Below are 15,497 nucleotides of genomic sequence, written 5' to 3'. Positions count from 1 at the left end.
TTTGACTAACATTAATGGTTGCTTCCATCATTGCTTGCGTCATCATCAATCCACATTGCAATCTTTGTTGGTTGCATCTAGATGTCTTGTCATATCACTGCTTACTTCATGGTTAGTTCCATTACTGCTTGCATCATGATGTCCTCCACGTTGCCAAACTTTGTTGTTAGTATGTGGATTTTCTTTCTTTTAGGTTGCCATCTTTTTTGACTTCAACCTTCTTGCATATTGTTGAGATTCATTTCTTAAATCTTGTCTAGATGTAAGGAATCCAATGAAAGTCTTGGTGGTGAATTCCAAGTCTCCTATGCATTTTTGATATTTTCTATAATATGAGATGGAAATTCTTCTATCTCCATGTCAGCTATCTTTTTTAAGAGCTTCAAAGATTCCTCATCTCTATCCTCCTGGATATTTCAATTGGGATATGCCAGTATCCTTCTTCCATCTGTCCATAATTTATATACTTCTTCATGGAGAAGATAAAGGGCTTGTGAAAGTAAATCAATTCCTGGTTGGATTTGATAATGATCAAAATTATTGTAACATTTGTCAACGGTTTTTGCCAAATGTTCTTTGTTTTCACTGACAACAAATAATTGGGTAGTTCCAATAATCTTTTGAATGACCTAAATTTGATATGGCTTATAAAATCTTTCTTTTTCAGCTATACCAATTAAACTACTAATTTCAATATGAAAATAGTAAAAGAAATCATCATTGTTTATGATGTTTTGTAAAATTGATTTTACTATAGCAAGAAAGTCTTTTAAAAGATCAAAAGAGAAATTTTGTACTACAACTTCCTTAGTAAAACCCCATTCAATATTGGTTATATCAAATAGTTCATAATCTAATCTATATTTTAAAGTAAGAAAATTTTCATCTAAATAATTATTAAAACATATGCTTGTAGAAAATATTCTAAAAAGTTTTTGAAATTGAATTTCTTGTCGCAAATTATTTTATCTACTTTTTGAATACTTCTCTGGTAATATTTTCTAGCTTTATTATAAATACATATTCTAAATATTTTATTCATAACAGATTATTTTTCCTTTAAGAATAAAATATTGAAAGGTATCAAGAAGATTATTTATCTCCTTAATATCCTTTATAAAGAGTTGGAATTCATCCCAATCTTTATATAAAATAGATTTTAATAGTAAATTCTCAGATTCACTTTCCTTAGTTATTTTTTCAACTAAAAATTGTGAAAATCTAGAAAGCGCTCTTCTGAAATTGGCTCTTTGATTTGAAATATGGGTTTTCCATACCTCGTTTATAAAATCATAAAATCCTGGTGATAAATCAGGATTATAAAAATCTTTGATTTTAGAAATTTCTTTTTCTTCTTCAACTTCTTGTTTTTTCAACAAATTTTCTGTTCCCTTGATTACTTCAACATAATTGGTTTGTGATGCCAAATAAGGATCTTGGGACATTGGTGATTGACACACCAGATTTGGGGGTCTATGAAAAAGAAGTTCTAATTGGTTGGTTTACCATTGGATAATTTAAAACATTTGTTCCAATCGGCTGGTTTACCATTGGATATGATTCATAATATCCTTGGTTAGATACATTTGCAGGTACAAATCCTTTTTTGGAGTTTGTTGTTGCTTTTCCTTTGTTGGGTTTTTTATGAACAGTAGTCCATTCACAAACTATTTCTTTTAGAGGCTTTTTACCTCTATCCATGAGGCCTGCTCAAATAATCAACAAATATTAGTAATAAATTATAAATATTTATTATCAAACAATCTAATTTAATTGGTGTAAAATTTTATTACACACAATCTTATTATTTTCTTCAAGTGGTATTTCCACAAAATCTTTTCTCTGATAACCAAATAGAATTTTTTTATCAATAGTAAAATGTAAATATCTACATATAAAATTATTTCCTAATAATATATCTCCCATGTTAGGAAAACATACTATTTTAGGAATCACAAATCTAACATTGTTTTTGTAGATTGGTATATTTTTAACTTTATATTTTATAATGGTTTTATTACCATCTATTCCCATTATTTTTATGGGTTTTTCATTAATTCTCATTTTCTACAGAATTGCATTCTTTACGCAACTACTAATTGTAGCTCCAGGTCTATCAAAGCATTTAGAGAATATTTTTATATTTTCTAAACTGGAATGTAATTTTAATATTTATTCCAACTTTTGATTTTTATCAATTGTTGAAGTTTGAATTTCTTCCATTCTAGTGTTTCTAGAATTACTACTGGGTTCGATGAGGGAATATAGGAATTTGAGCAGTTTTCATTCCTATTAGTGTACTAATATTATCTTCTTCTTCTCCAAGTTGAGAACTAGAGGTAAAACTAAATTTTCATTTGTATTTGTTATACAATTATTTTTAAAATATAATCTATTACCGGACGACATATATTCTATAGTACTTATTGGTTTAGAAGTACTTGTACTACTAATTTTTCTATCATCCATCTTTTGGAATTGATAGATCCTTTAAATGTAATAATTTCGATTGTATCTCAGTAGTAAACATATTTGGTTCAAAGAGTTCTATAATTTTATTATTAATCTCTTTTATTTCTACTTCTGCCGTATTTGTATATTAATAGAAGTCCAACTGATTGTTAGATCTTCTGCTAAATCATTGATTTAGACTTTTTTGTCTGAATCCTAAGGCAAAAACACTCTTCTATTAGAGGATCGGTAATGGATATAAAGTAATTTGGTTTAACCTTAAATCCTATTACTCCTGTATATAAATTAGACTGAATTCCTCGAATAAGTGATTTTATTGGATTTTCAAATCTTTTATCTAAAAGAACCGCTATTATAGAAATATCGTGACCTTTCCTAAATAAGGCTCTAATAGTGATCATGATTATACCTAAATGTATATATCTGAATTGAGGATATTTCTTTTTAATCCTCTTGATTTTATCTTTAGTAAATAGAGGATTTCATTAATCCTCCTCTAGTATCCTTAGCATTGTGTTACCGCAAATTTTTCTATATGTCTCGAGTCTATATTTTAAACTTAGAGATTTTATATATTTCTTCTTTAGAAATATGATTTTTATTAATCTTTTCTATCATTTCATCGAAAAGTCTTTTCTTCTCCGATGAAACTACCTAATTTAATATCCTGTTTTTCGAATTAGGAATTTCTTCTAATTGATTATTAGAACTATTTCTGTATTAAACATAAATATATATTCTTCGTTATTATTAGAGTCATTTCGATATTAACTCATATAATATTTCTTGATTTATTTCCTTTTCAAAATATATTTCTAAATCTTGTTCTTCAAGACTTTTTATAATTTTCCTAGTATTTTTTCCCTTGTTAGGACAATTAGTAGCTACGTGACCTTCTTCATCACATATGAAACATTTACAAATTTGTTTCTTTGGTTTAGAAGTTTTCTCCTAACAACCTTTTGACTTTTACCAAAAAATTTTTATTACAGGTTTCCATTTTCTTAATTTATATTTTTTACATTTCTTATTAGTATTAGGACGCATTTGTTTACATCTAAATTCCCATTCATTTTCTAAAATTTTAGTACAATAACTATTACTTAATTTATGCTTAACTTGTTTAGCGACTTTACTTTACAAACAATGTAAAGTTATTCTTTCTCTTGTAAAGTTTATCCTATTTCCTATAGAATCTAAATTTTCTATCAAAAACCAGATGTTTTACTATGCTTATCTAAATAAGATGCACATTTATTTATACATATCTCATCCCAAGGTGGAGGTAGTTTATGAAAATATTGGTTTTTCAAAATTCTATATTTTCATTTTTAACTTTTGATATTCATGAAGAAATTTTTAGAAAATTCTTCTAAATATCTAATATCACATAACTTAATCTTTGAAAGGATATAACTGGATGTACTATCTTGATCTTTTTATAAAAATATCCACAAAATTTTGTTTTAGAATTAAAGTTAATCCTTTTAAAAGATCCTTAAGGGTTCCTATCTAATTGATTAATTGCCCTTTTTGTTCTTTATCTTTCTCAGACTCTTCCCATCGTCTAAGAAATTGTAGAAAATCTCCTTGAAATGTTCCAACAAAGTTTTTTAAGAATTTTTCTTTTAACTATGTATTGTTGTTTACAACAATAGTCATTGACTGTGCCCAATCATCTATGATTTTTTCATAGTTTGAAATAGGAGTATTAGTTAAATCTAAGTATATTCCTCCCTGGGCCACAATTATTTTATTTAAGTCATCTATTCTTGGTTGAACAGGTTGACTAGATGTTTCTCCTGAGCATTCAGGTTTTACATCATTTGTAGCTATATTTTAGGTTTTGTTACCAAAAATCCTAATTGTGTCGTTATCAATTTCAAAATCTTTATTAAAAGTCCTAAGATAATCATTAGTTTGACTATCTAACTCTATTTTCCTTTTTCCATAAGGATCTGTTGGTTCAGTATCCATAGGTTCTGGAATTTCTATATTTTTTTCTTCAGATAAAGTTTTTTCTTCATCAGAATTATAAGTAGAGACTTTTATGTCTTCATCCTGATCTGTTGAAGTTTTTTCTTCATCAGATCGATTTTTAAATAATTCTGTGTTTTCAGAATTACTCGAACTACTACTATCTGCAGTATCATATTTTAGCATATAATGATAATTAAACAAACTAAATAGATCTTTATGTTTTTCATGAAGCTCTTCTATTAGCTTTAAATATTCTAATCTTTCTAATTTATCATTACTATTACTAAATTTTACTTTCCAATGCTCTATTAATTCTTTATAACACTGGAAGTCATATTTTGTTGTTTTCATAGTTTTTTCCCTTTTTATGACTTTTATAATTCTTATCTGTTTTAGAACTACTAGATTCTTACGAATAAGTGTTTTCTTCCTCATCGATAAAGCTAAAATCATATTATTATTCTTGTAATATAGTAGACCTAAATCCACATCAGACTCCATATTATTATTAATAACTTAATCTAAATTATTATTAACATTAGTTAATATTTCTTTAGACTCATGATTTAAGTCTAAATTTTAATTTCTCCTAAATTATTTACTTTCTCTTCTACCTTACTGACCTTAGTATACAACCTAGAAAAGTAAAAAGAAGTTATATCCACCAGACTATTTATACCCTTACTCAGAGATGAAATGTTATTTTTTTTTCTAGAGTCTATATGCATAGTATGATTACAAGTTTTATCTTGAAATTGACACTCAATTTGCTCCATAATATTTGTCCCTGGTACCTAAAATCGTCTATTATCTTAATCGTCTTCACACAACGCCTAACGTCCTCCCTGGACTCAAAGGCAATAAGAAGACAGAATAACATATATATGGGTTTTGGGTCAAATAACTGTGAAACAAACAAAAATGTAAATCAAAGATAAAGGAAAAAATAATCCTGTCATGAATAAAATGTTTAGAATATGTATTTATAACAAAGATAGGAAATATTACCAGTAGAAATATTCACAAAAATAGATGAAGTAATTTGCGGAAAGCAAATTCAATTTCAAAAAGCTTTTTCAGAATATTTTCTACAAGTATATGTTTTTAATAATTATTTAGATAAAAATTTTCCTACTTTAAAATATAGATTAGATCATGAACCATTTGATATAACCAATATTGAATGGGTTTTACTAAGGAAGTTGTAATACAAAATTTCTCTTTTAATCTGAAAACCAAAATTCGAACAATTTTTTTCTCTGATCTCCGACATTGGTTGTTAGATCGACTTAGATTTAAGATATGTTCTGCTACTCGTCAATGGGTATTGATCCACCATATCGATCGTTGAATCGTTACTTGGAGCTTGCTGGCAGAACTTAAAAAAATTTTTAACAGCCTATTGACTTAAATAAAAACTTTTAAATAGTTCAGTGACTTAAATGAAAACTTTCAAATAGTTCAGTGACCGGATAGTAACTTTTTTTAGTTAAGTGACCAAAATGAAAAGCTACCTATAGTTTAGTGACTAATAGTGTAGCTTACCCTACTTTAATTTGGTCAATTTTAGTACATTTTTTTTTGAAGTTTGAACTTGAGATTGAATTGCAAACTATAGTAGTTAAATTCATTATGTCAAATTTTGCTATTGGTTTTGTACTATGCGTAAGTTTCGGATTTAGTCTTAATTCTCCAATTTGATCATTTTAATCATTATACCTTTCTTATTTTGAAATTCTAATCATGGTTCATATGGTAGTTGACATAACACTACACACGTGATAATATGTTTGTCGTATAGAATTTTGGAAATGTCAAAATTTAACAACCGAAATTTTACAATTTAAAAAGTACAAAGACTTAAAATGATCAAATTAGAGTACAAAAGCTAATTTTACAAGTTACATATAATATAGGGACTAATAGTGGATTTTGACCAAAATCATGTTTTTAACAGAAGGACAACTTTCGAATTTAAAAGGTTACAATGTGAAGTTAGTTCGTATTTTGATAAAATTTGAGATTTAGTCTTGTAATTGAAAATTTAACAAATTAAGTCCTCCTACTTTTATAATTTGAAATTCACAATCTAATCATTAACATTGTTAGTATTTTTGTCAAAATTTGTCAACTTGACATATTAGACTACCCTAATATGACGTGGTATATGATTGACAAAAATAAATATATTAAATTGAAAATTTCTAACATAAATTACCAACAATGATAATGATTGGACTTATATTTTTAAATTGGAAAAAAAAAGTAGTAGGATTGAATTTTTAACTTTTAAAGTAGAGGGACTAAATATCATATTCTGCAAAGTACAAGGACTAATATCATATTTTAACCAATTAAAAAGTAAATTTGGCCCAACCCAAAAGCCCATCTGATTACGACCCTTTCTACTTCTACCATTGTACATAAGGCTATTTCCACAGTGTTCCTGCTAATATTCCATCACTTTCTCGGGAAATCAACGATGGCAGATTGGACCCAACTCCCCAAGGAACTACTAGAACTTATTTCCAAACGCCTAGGAACCCACTATGACGTCATCCGTTTCCGTTCCGTTTGCTCCAACTGGCGCTCCGCCGTTACTGCCCCCAACCGCTGCCGCAACCGCTTCGCTCCTCGTTTCCCGCTTCTCCCTATTTCCTCCCAATTCTCCCTCTCAAAGCGCTCCGTATTCCTCCTCGGATCACCCACAACTAGTACCCAAACAAACGCTTCGAGCCCCTCCTCGTGGGTAATCAAAATCGAAGAAGATCCGATGAACGGCAGAGTCCAGCTTTTGAACCCTCTCTCAAGGTCTCGTTTCGATTCTCTCCCTGATAATTTCCCCAAACCTTTAAATTTGTTGGATTTTAGGGTTCTTGAATTGGGTGAAGAGTATGTGCTTCATTATTTAACTCATCACAGTGTGGGCAACTTGTACATGGAAAAAGTTGTCCTATCTTGTTTAGATGATAATGTTAATGATTTCATTATACTTACAATTCATGTTTCTGGGAAATTAGCAATGTTTAAATCTAGTGTTAAGAAATGGGCTATAATTCAAGACATGCCATCTCCTTTTGACGATGTGATATTATATAAAGGGAATTTTTATGCTGTTGATAATACTGGTAGGACTGTGGTTGTGGGATTGGATTTCGAGACAAATTTGATTGCTATGCCTGTTTTTGGTGGTGATAAGAAGTTTTTGGTTGATTCAAAGGGTGAGTTATTGTTGGTTGATATGTATTTGAGCATTGAATCTGAGCCAGGTTCGTCTTCTTCTTCGGCCGGTTTCGGGTTCGTCGAGGAGTATTTTGAAAACCTTGCTTTGTATATGAACGAGAGGACGATTAAGTTTAAGGTTTTTAAGTTGGATGATGTTGGTAAGCAGTGGGTTGAAGCTAAGGATTTGGACGATCGTGTGTTGTTTTTAGGTGATGGTTGCACCTTTTCTGCTTCAATAGAAGATTTATCCGTGTGTAGAGGGAATTGCATAATCTATGTGGATAATTTCTTTTATTCGCTCGGGGAAGAAGATGGGGCGTCGGAGCATTGTGATGTTGGTGTATTCGATTTGGAAAGCGGTTCTATAGGACCATTAACAAAGTTTCCTCAATTTTCCGAGCTATTCTGGCCACCTCCTCATTGGATTTCATCCACAACAGCATCGGATGTAAGTATTTTTGTTTTGCAGTGTTGAACTTTGGGTCGAGTTTTTATTTATATATAGTTCTGTATACTATTGCAATAGCCATGAGGATCTTTAAGCATCAGAATCCCTAAGTAGAATCAAGTAAAAAACTGGTGAAACTCCCTGGAAAGCTTTTTGAGTCGTGTTTTCTATGTGAGATACCGTTTCTATGGTTGATAGTGGAGGAAAACATATGCTTAATGGTATAGGCATGCTAGCTTCAAACTATGTCTTGAAATGCTATGCATCTAATGTTAACTTACTGAAAATGCCAATGAGAAGTCTAAATCGAATGCGGATCTCTTTCATATGTCTCCCAGTACATTCTAACGGTTTAGAATTGTTTATGTTGATTTGTAGTTGCGATTTGGACAATTGCGTTAAGCACTCTGTCCATGAGCCTACCATTTTATATTTACTTCTTGTAAGTAGTATTCCTGCAATAAATTTGTGCTATTTACTGCTATTTTCTTGGTACAAGTCATGGAGGCCCCTGAACTAGGAGTTATATTGCATTTTACCCCTCTACTAAAAAATGGGCAAATTAATCATTGTACGTTAGATTGAAGAGCAAATTGGCCCTTTCTGTTACAAATTTCATCAATTTGTACTGTTAAAAACTGACTTGATTGACGAAATAACTAGGCAGTAACACGTGGCCATGCTAATGTATAGAGATCAGTTTTTAACAGAAAAAATGGATGGGAGTTTTAGCCGAAAGACTAGTTTGTTCTTTGATCTAATGTATGGGGAGTAATTTGTTCATTTTTCGAGTAGAGGAGGCAAATTGCAATTGGACATTTTAGTATAGGGGCCTCCATGTTACTTTTACCCTATTTTCGTTCAATTCAGTCATATTTGTAACAGCATCTTAAAAGCTGGTTTGGTGAATGCTATAGGCACAAATAAACGTCGGAGAATCGGCCTAGCCTATATGATCGGGTTGTATATGGCTGATTGTCTACCTATGGTTATCAGAGAATCAGCCTAGTGTAGTACGTGTCGTACTTCTGCTTCTTCATCGGGTTGTATATGGCTGATTATCTACCTATGGTTGTTCTTTGTATATACTATCCAACTGAAGCAGCTATCATACTGATCTTTTGGGAATTCAATCATAAATTTATAATTTGCTCGGATTCTTTTTTTTTTTCTGGAAATACTCGTGTGGTCAATCTTGAGGTACTCATGTTGAAGTATATTTGGACGTGTACAGGGGATATGATCATAAGGACTCTTCCAAGGAAATCTTGGAAAAATTGAACATACTTTGGTTAATAATTTCGGTTGCCAATTCAGGCTTCCCTTTTTCAATTATTGTTGTGGCCATGATATGATAATCTTGGAGTTTAATGTAGTTGCTTCATGTAATTGTCCATATTTTTATGGAAACAAGTATAAAGTTCTACATCCAAAGCATTTTCATTTGTTCTTAAGCAAAGGATCCTTTGAATAGACTTAAATTTTTTATTGGAGTTTAATGATAATCTTGGAAAGTTTTTTTTTTATTTATAATTAATGTTTTGATGATATTTTTGAAATATTTTATTTTTAATTAATGTTTTTTAACTCTTTTATCTATAAAATCAAATAATTATTAAAATATCATAAAACATTAATTAAAAAACTTGAAACAATATGAAATAAAAATACATTAATATGTTTATAAAAACAATGAAATCTCAAACTCAAGGATGTAAGTATAATCATAATTATCTAACCATTTAACGAAATGAGCTAATATGTTAAAATATTAATTAAAAATAAAAAATTTTGATACAACATGAAATGAAAAATACAAATACGAGTAATAGAGGAATCAAACTCGAGACTCAAGAATGTAATTACAACTATATAATCATCTAACAAAAAACACTAATATGTTAAAAACATTAATTAAAAATTTAAAAGCTTCAAGTAATATGAAAAAATACAAATATGAGCTGGACAGAAATTGAACTCAAACTTGAAGATGTAATTGCAACAATCTATCCAAAAAACTAATATGCTGAAAAAATTAATTAAAAATTTAAAAAGCTTGAAGCGACGTGAAATAAAAAATATAATGTAAATAGGAGTGGAATCAAACTCAAGACACAAGGATACAAATATTAACATTTAACCAACTAGCCAAAGCTAAAAGCACATTTAATTGGCAACGTTTTCCCATAATATCCACTGAAAATGCATCTAGTTTTTCCAAAATCAATCTAATCCAGTAAATTTTACAAAAATTGACAAATAATTAGGATTAAAAACCAACATTTTTGGATAATTCACCCAAGCTTTTAATCATTATTCCAAGGTGTAATAATAATTTTTTTCATATTTTTTCTTTCATCCACATTGTCACATGATCTAATATCTATAATCCATAAAAATTTAAATACCAATATTAGATAAAATTTTAAACTGTTTTGTGTTTTTCAAAAAATTTTAAAACAGAATTAGTCAAGATAAAATTAATTAGGGTTTAAGAAAAAAACTATATTCCATCTCATAGATATATACATACATATATCATGAATTCCGGTCAAATGCCCTCTTAAAATAGAAAATTGCTATTTAGACCCCTCTAAAATATATAAAATTAAAAATTCATATAGCAAAATTACAATTTAACTCTCTTAAAATAATAAAATTTTAATTTTGTCTTTCTAAAAGCTATAAAGCTATAATCTAATATAATTGTGAAATTGTATTTTAACTCTTATAAAAACATATAACTTAATTTCGACCACCAAAAAATTTCTAGCTTCATGGCTACATATATCATCATCTAGTAAAACTTGAGCGATAAATGTACATAAACAAAATCAACCAAGTAAAGGAGAACATTTGATGTATTATACGTGCATAGATTCCATGCACTATTAGTAAATAATAACATGACGTATTATCATCAAATAAAACAAAAAAATAGTGAAGGACCTATAAACAAATATTAATAACTTTATTTAAACATAATTAAATAATAATTAATTATAAATAAATCTCAACATCTTAAACCATTAAACCCAAGATCTTAAAGGGAAATTATGAATATTTATTTATAACAGGTACCATTAAAGTTTAATTATATTTAAATAAAATGCTTAGTATTTATTTACAAGTCATAATGTTATTATTCACTAGTGGTGTGTTAAATATTATTCCTAGAAAATAATAAACTAAAATAGGGCCTCATTAGTTAAATTTTACAAAGTAAGAATTAGGGTTTTTTTTTATCGATTGAGTTTTAGTTTGATTGGCATGTGCATTATTGTTAATGTAGAAGGACGTAGGTTCAAGTGCGCTCAAACGTATCCTCCTATTTAAGAGCAGATATGATCAGAACCTATAATGAGATTGTTAAAAATAATTATGATTTTTTTATTAATAATTGTTTTCTGGATAATATATATTTTTTAAATTATTCTGGATAATATGTTTTTAGATAACTTTTAAACAGGAAAAAAATTATCAAACAAGATAACATTAATTAAAAGATCATGACTAACTAAATAATCCCATAATTGTAAACTTTGATTTCAATATATATATATATATATATAATCTACATATTTAAGATCATAGAGAAAAATAAAACCAAAAAGAAGATGCATGCAGAGAGTGATTCAGATGGAACGAGCATTGATGTGTCATGGGCAACAAGGTCACCGTCGAGAAGACCATTTTACTATGTTCAAAGCCCTTCCAACCCTGACGTTGAAAAAATTTCATATGGTTCAAGCCCTATGGCATCACCAACTTACAATAATTATCATTACCACCAATGCTCTTCCTTTAACCATTCTAGGGAGTCATCCACTTCGAGGTTCTCGATTTCCGGTAACATCCCGAGGACTCTTTCTGGTTGGAAGCACGAACAGATTGGTCATGGTGACGATGATAATGACGAGGAGGACGATGATGGCCTCAGCAATAGTAATAATGTGAGGCTTCTTTATGTTTTTTGCCTCGTTTTAGTGTTGCTTGTGGTGTTTGCTGTGGTGGTTTTGATTAGGTGGGATGCTAGCAAGAGATATGAGCCTGAAATCTTCGTTAAGGTATGTTCTTTTTTAATTTCTTTTATTAAGGTTTTGGTCGAAATTGGATTAGACCAATCGGATTAATTTTATCTATTTTTTTAAATGTTTTTAAATTTTATTAATAATTTATTCTATTGGAAAGAACCAATCAAAAAATGGTGGTCTGATTAGTTTGATTGAAAATTTTGTATTGAAAACAATAAACCTTTCTTCTATGTGAGTCAACTTGAAATTTAATTATCGAATTTTTTTAGGCTCTTTTTACCGAGTTAGATTGTGTTGGGTTCATGTATGACATTAGCATCATATATAATTGTGTGGTTCAACTTGAGATGTGAAACTTAAATTTTATTTAAAATTTGATCATATTTGTAAATAACTAGTATGATGATATCTGTCTTTGACATAATGTTTAGAACTATCCATAACCCTACCCCAACCCATAAATAGGAGATAATACTCTTCAGCGCACTTAAACTCACGTCTTCCTTTATTGACAACAATACTCATACCAATTGAATTAAGACTCAATAGACAAATAGACCCTTTTAAATTTATACAAATAATTATAATTTGATCCTTAGGCAAGTATAAATAAAAATAAGTAATTGAATTATGAAAGTTGCTTAAATGCTTAGACAACCATAAATAGTACCTCTAAACATTTCGGGTTTTGAATGTTAAAACTCAACTACGAGTCATAACTTAAATAAATTAATTTTTTGTCCAAGTTCATTTTCGGATCTATTCTCTAAACTATATTTAATGGTTATTTGGCAGCGCATAGTGTTTGAGAACTTGTATTATCAGGCAGGAAATGATGAATCAGGGGTGCCAACAGATATGCTTTCACTTAATTCGACAGTCACGATTTCATACACAAATCTAGCTGCTTTCTATGCCTTCCACGTCACCTCTACTCCTTTAGAGCTTCACCATTTCCAGCTCAAACTTGCTTCTGGAAAGGTAAAAACTGTTTCTATAATCCCTTGTTTATGGTATAAAATATCAAATAGCAGTAAAAAATGGAGGGTTAAAAGGCTTAATTCAGGTTAAACTGGTGAAAGGGTAAGACTTGGGCTTAATTGTGGTTTTAGCCCCTCAATTATATTGAAATTTGGTATTTTCCTAACTTGCCATAGTTGGTCTCTTTTTCTTTTATAATATTTATTGATAGGTTCAAATTGATAACAATTTTAACTATTGTGGTAAATATGTTAATAATATTAGCTGTTACGAGTAGAATTGAATTATAAATTTTTAAATAGGTCAAAATATAATTTAATGATTAAACTAACTTAAAGTTTTATAATTTATAATACTAAGCAGGGATTATAATTTGGAAAGTGCAATTTGACCATTTTGGGAGCTTAAGGCCCAATGATTTTAACTAATGATAAAATTTAAATTTATATATGAATTTTTATTCAATATGCAATTTGATATATGAAACTTTGAGTTGTTGTAATTATACACATGAAACTTTGATTGTGGTTCAAATGTATACATGAAACTTTAATTTTGATTGTTTATACACATTTTATATTGGATAAATATAATTATTTGTGTATGGAATATATAAACACTAAATGATGAATATATCAATAATTACGTTAATAATTTATGAGAACTGGATCAAATCAAAATTTCATATACAAAATCGCACATTAAATCAAAGCTTATGTATAGTTTTGAGATTTATACCTTTTTATGACGTTATAAAATTAGAGATATACCTAACAACGATTAAAACCTAAAATTTTAGGGTTTAGGGTTAAGTATTGTTTAATATCTTACAAGCTTGCCATTGATGAATTAAAATAGATGGAGGAGTTCACTCAACCAAGAAAGAGTGATCGGACAGTGAAGACAATTGTGGCAGGGCATCAAGTTCCATTATATGGTGGGATACCGGTTCTTGTGGACACTAGACCGCACCTGAACCGGATTTCAGTGCCTTTGAACCTCACTTTCATGGTGAAATCAAGAACTGACATTTTGGGCACGATGGTGAAAACCAAGTTCTATGCTGGATTCATATGCTCTTTCACATTCAGAGGAAATAAACTTGGGGAATCCCTTAATCTGACAGATTCATGTATTTATCAGTGAAAATTTGCTCTTAATTACAATAGTTACAAGATTCAAGTTCATATATGTTTTTGCAAATTAATCAATTTTTTACATTGAATTCAAAAAATTTTATTAATCAAGGGTGTTTATTGTTCCAGGTGTGACTTGGGTTTGAGTCGTGCTAGTCGTGTTAGTTGTTTGAGCTTTACCCTGTTATTGTAATTCAAAAAAAAAGAATACATTTTTAGCTCAAAAATTATAATTTTTTCATTTTAAGAGAGATTAAGGGTGTGTTTGGATGGAAGGTGTATTTACCTGCGGTTAGTATAAAAATAACGATAGCGGTAAGATTAGATATTATAACGATACTATAACGTGAGACAAAAAATAAACTAAACGCATCATACCGTACCTCATCGTCTATTCAAACTCATCCTAAATTGAGTCACTCTATCTAATCCTGTCAAAAAAGACTGGAATAATAAACTATTAAAACCGAAATGATGTCACCCAAAATGACTTGAAGTAACTTGCAAGTTGTAATGACACTCGAGATAACCCCACATGAAAATCAAATTGGTAAACTCAAAATGATTTGATCTATAGCCATTCCAAATTTGCCAAATGTTAGGTCCAATTACACTATACTCCATGAACGGTGAAACACATGGCTACAATATATAGGTCCATTACTAGGTCGGTCCATACAATATAGGCTATTGAAAACCAAAAACAATAGTAGTTTAGCTGCTGCTTTCAGTTCCAGCGGTGGTTGATCTGGGTCTACATGTGGGGAAGTTTATAGAGGCTATTTAGGCCTACGGCTAAGCTGAGTGGCTGGGAAGCTGGTGATTGGCCAAATTTTGACCCTAAAATGATAAATTTATGTTTAATTTTTTTAGAAAGGATTAAATTTTAAATTATTGTATACCCCTCTATTCTAGGACACATGGTAGCACAACAAGTTGTTTTAAAGATGTCTTTCCAATTGTTATCGATTGGTTAGTTCTCCAAGGGTCAATAATCTGAAATGTTTGATTCTAGTCAATCTCTCATTTTCCCTAGGAGGATCGACCATTCTCATGATCACTAGCTAGTCACTTGCTCTTGTTGGAAGGTTCTCATCCACTAGCTAGCCATTCGTTCTTGCCGGAAGGTTCTCGTCCACCCATTCTTCAAGACCCTGTTCTTCTATTGAATATATGATTTTTTAGGCCAACAACTCTGCACTACGGCTTGGAAGAAATGAC

At 29.7% G+C, this 15,497-nt stretch overlaps 2 protein-coding genes across 3 annotated transcripts; both read left to right on the top strand.

The window, feature by feature from the left end:
- Positions 1-6,900: 6,900 nt before the first annotated feature.
- Positions 6,901-9,559, top strand: LOC105779545 (F-box protein SKIP23). 2 transcript variants are annotated; one of them, XM_012603345.2, is made up of 3 exons: positions 6,901-8,125; positions 8,504-8,567; positions 9,043-9,559. In XM_012603345.2, exons 1-2 carry the CDS (start codon positions 6,935-6,937, stop codon positions 8,525-8,527), a joined length of 1,215 nt encoding a protein of 404 aa, XP_012458799.1. In that variant the 5' UTR covers positions 6,901-6,934; the 3' UTR covers positions 8,528-8,567; positions 9,043-9,559. The 2 variants fall into 2 exon arrangements, with proteins under 2 accessions (XP_012458799.1, XP_012458798.1); XM_012603344.2 differs by lacking the exon at positions 8,504-8,567.
- Positions 9,560-11,742: 2,183 nt separating this feature from the next.
- LOC105779549 (uncharacterized) lies at positions 11,743-14,286 on the top strand. The gene is made up of 3 exons (XM_012603350.2): positions 11,743-12,192; positions 12,955-13,140; positions 13,999-14,286. Exons 1-3 carry the CDS (start codon positions 11,743-11,745, stop codon positions 14,284-14,286), a joined length of 924 nt encoding a protein of 307 aa, XP_012458804.1.
- Positions 14,287-15,497: the final 1,211 nt, after the last annotated feature.

This window comes from Gossypium raimondii, chromosome 4, assembly GCF_025698545.1.
Source record: "Gossypium raimondii isolate GPD5lz chromosome 4, ASM2569854v1, whole genome shotgun sequence".
Classification (NCBI taxonomy): domain Eukaryota; kingdom Viridiplantae; phylum Streptophyta; class Magnoliopsida; order Malvales; family Malvaceae; genus Gossypium; species Gossypium raimondii.
The sequence above is the reverse complement of the archived record's forward strand: the minus strand, read 5'-3'. Positions and strand labels throughout refer to the sequence as shown.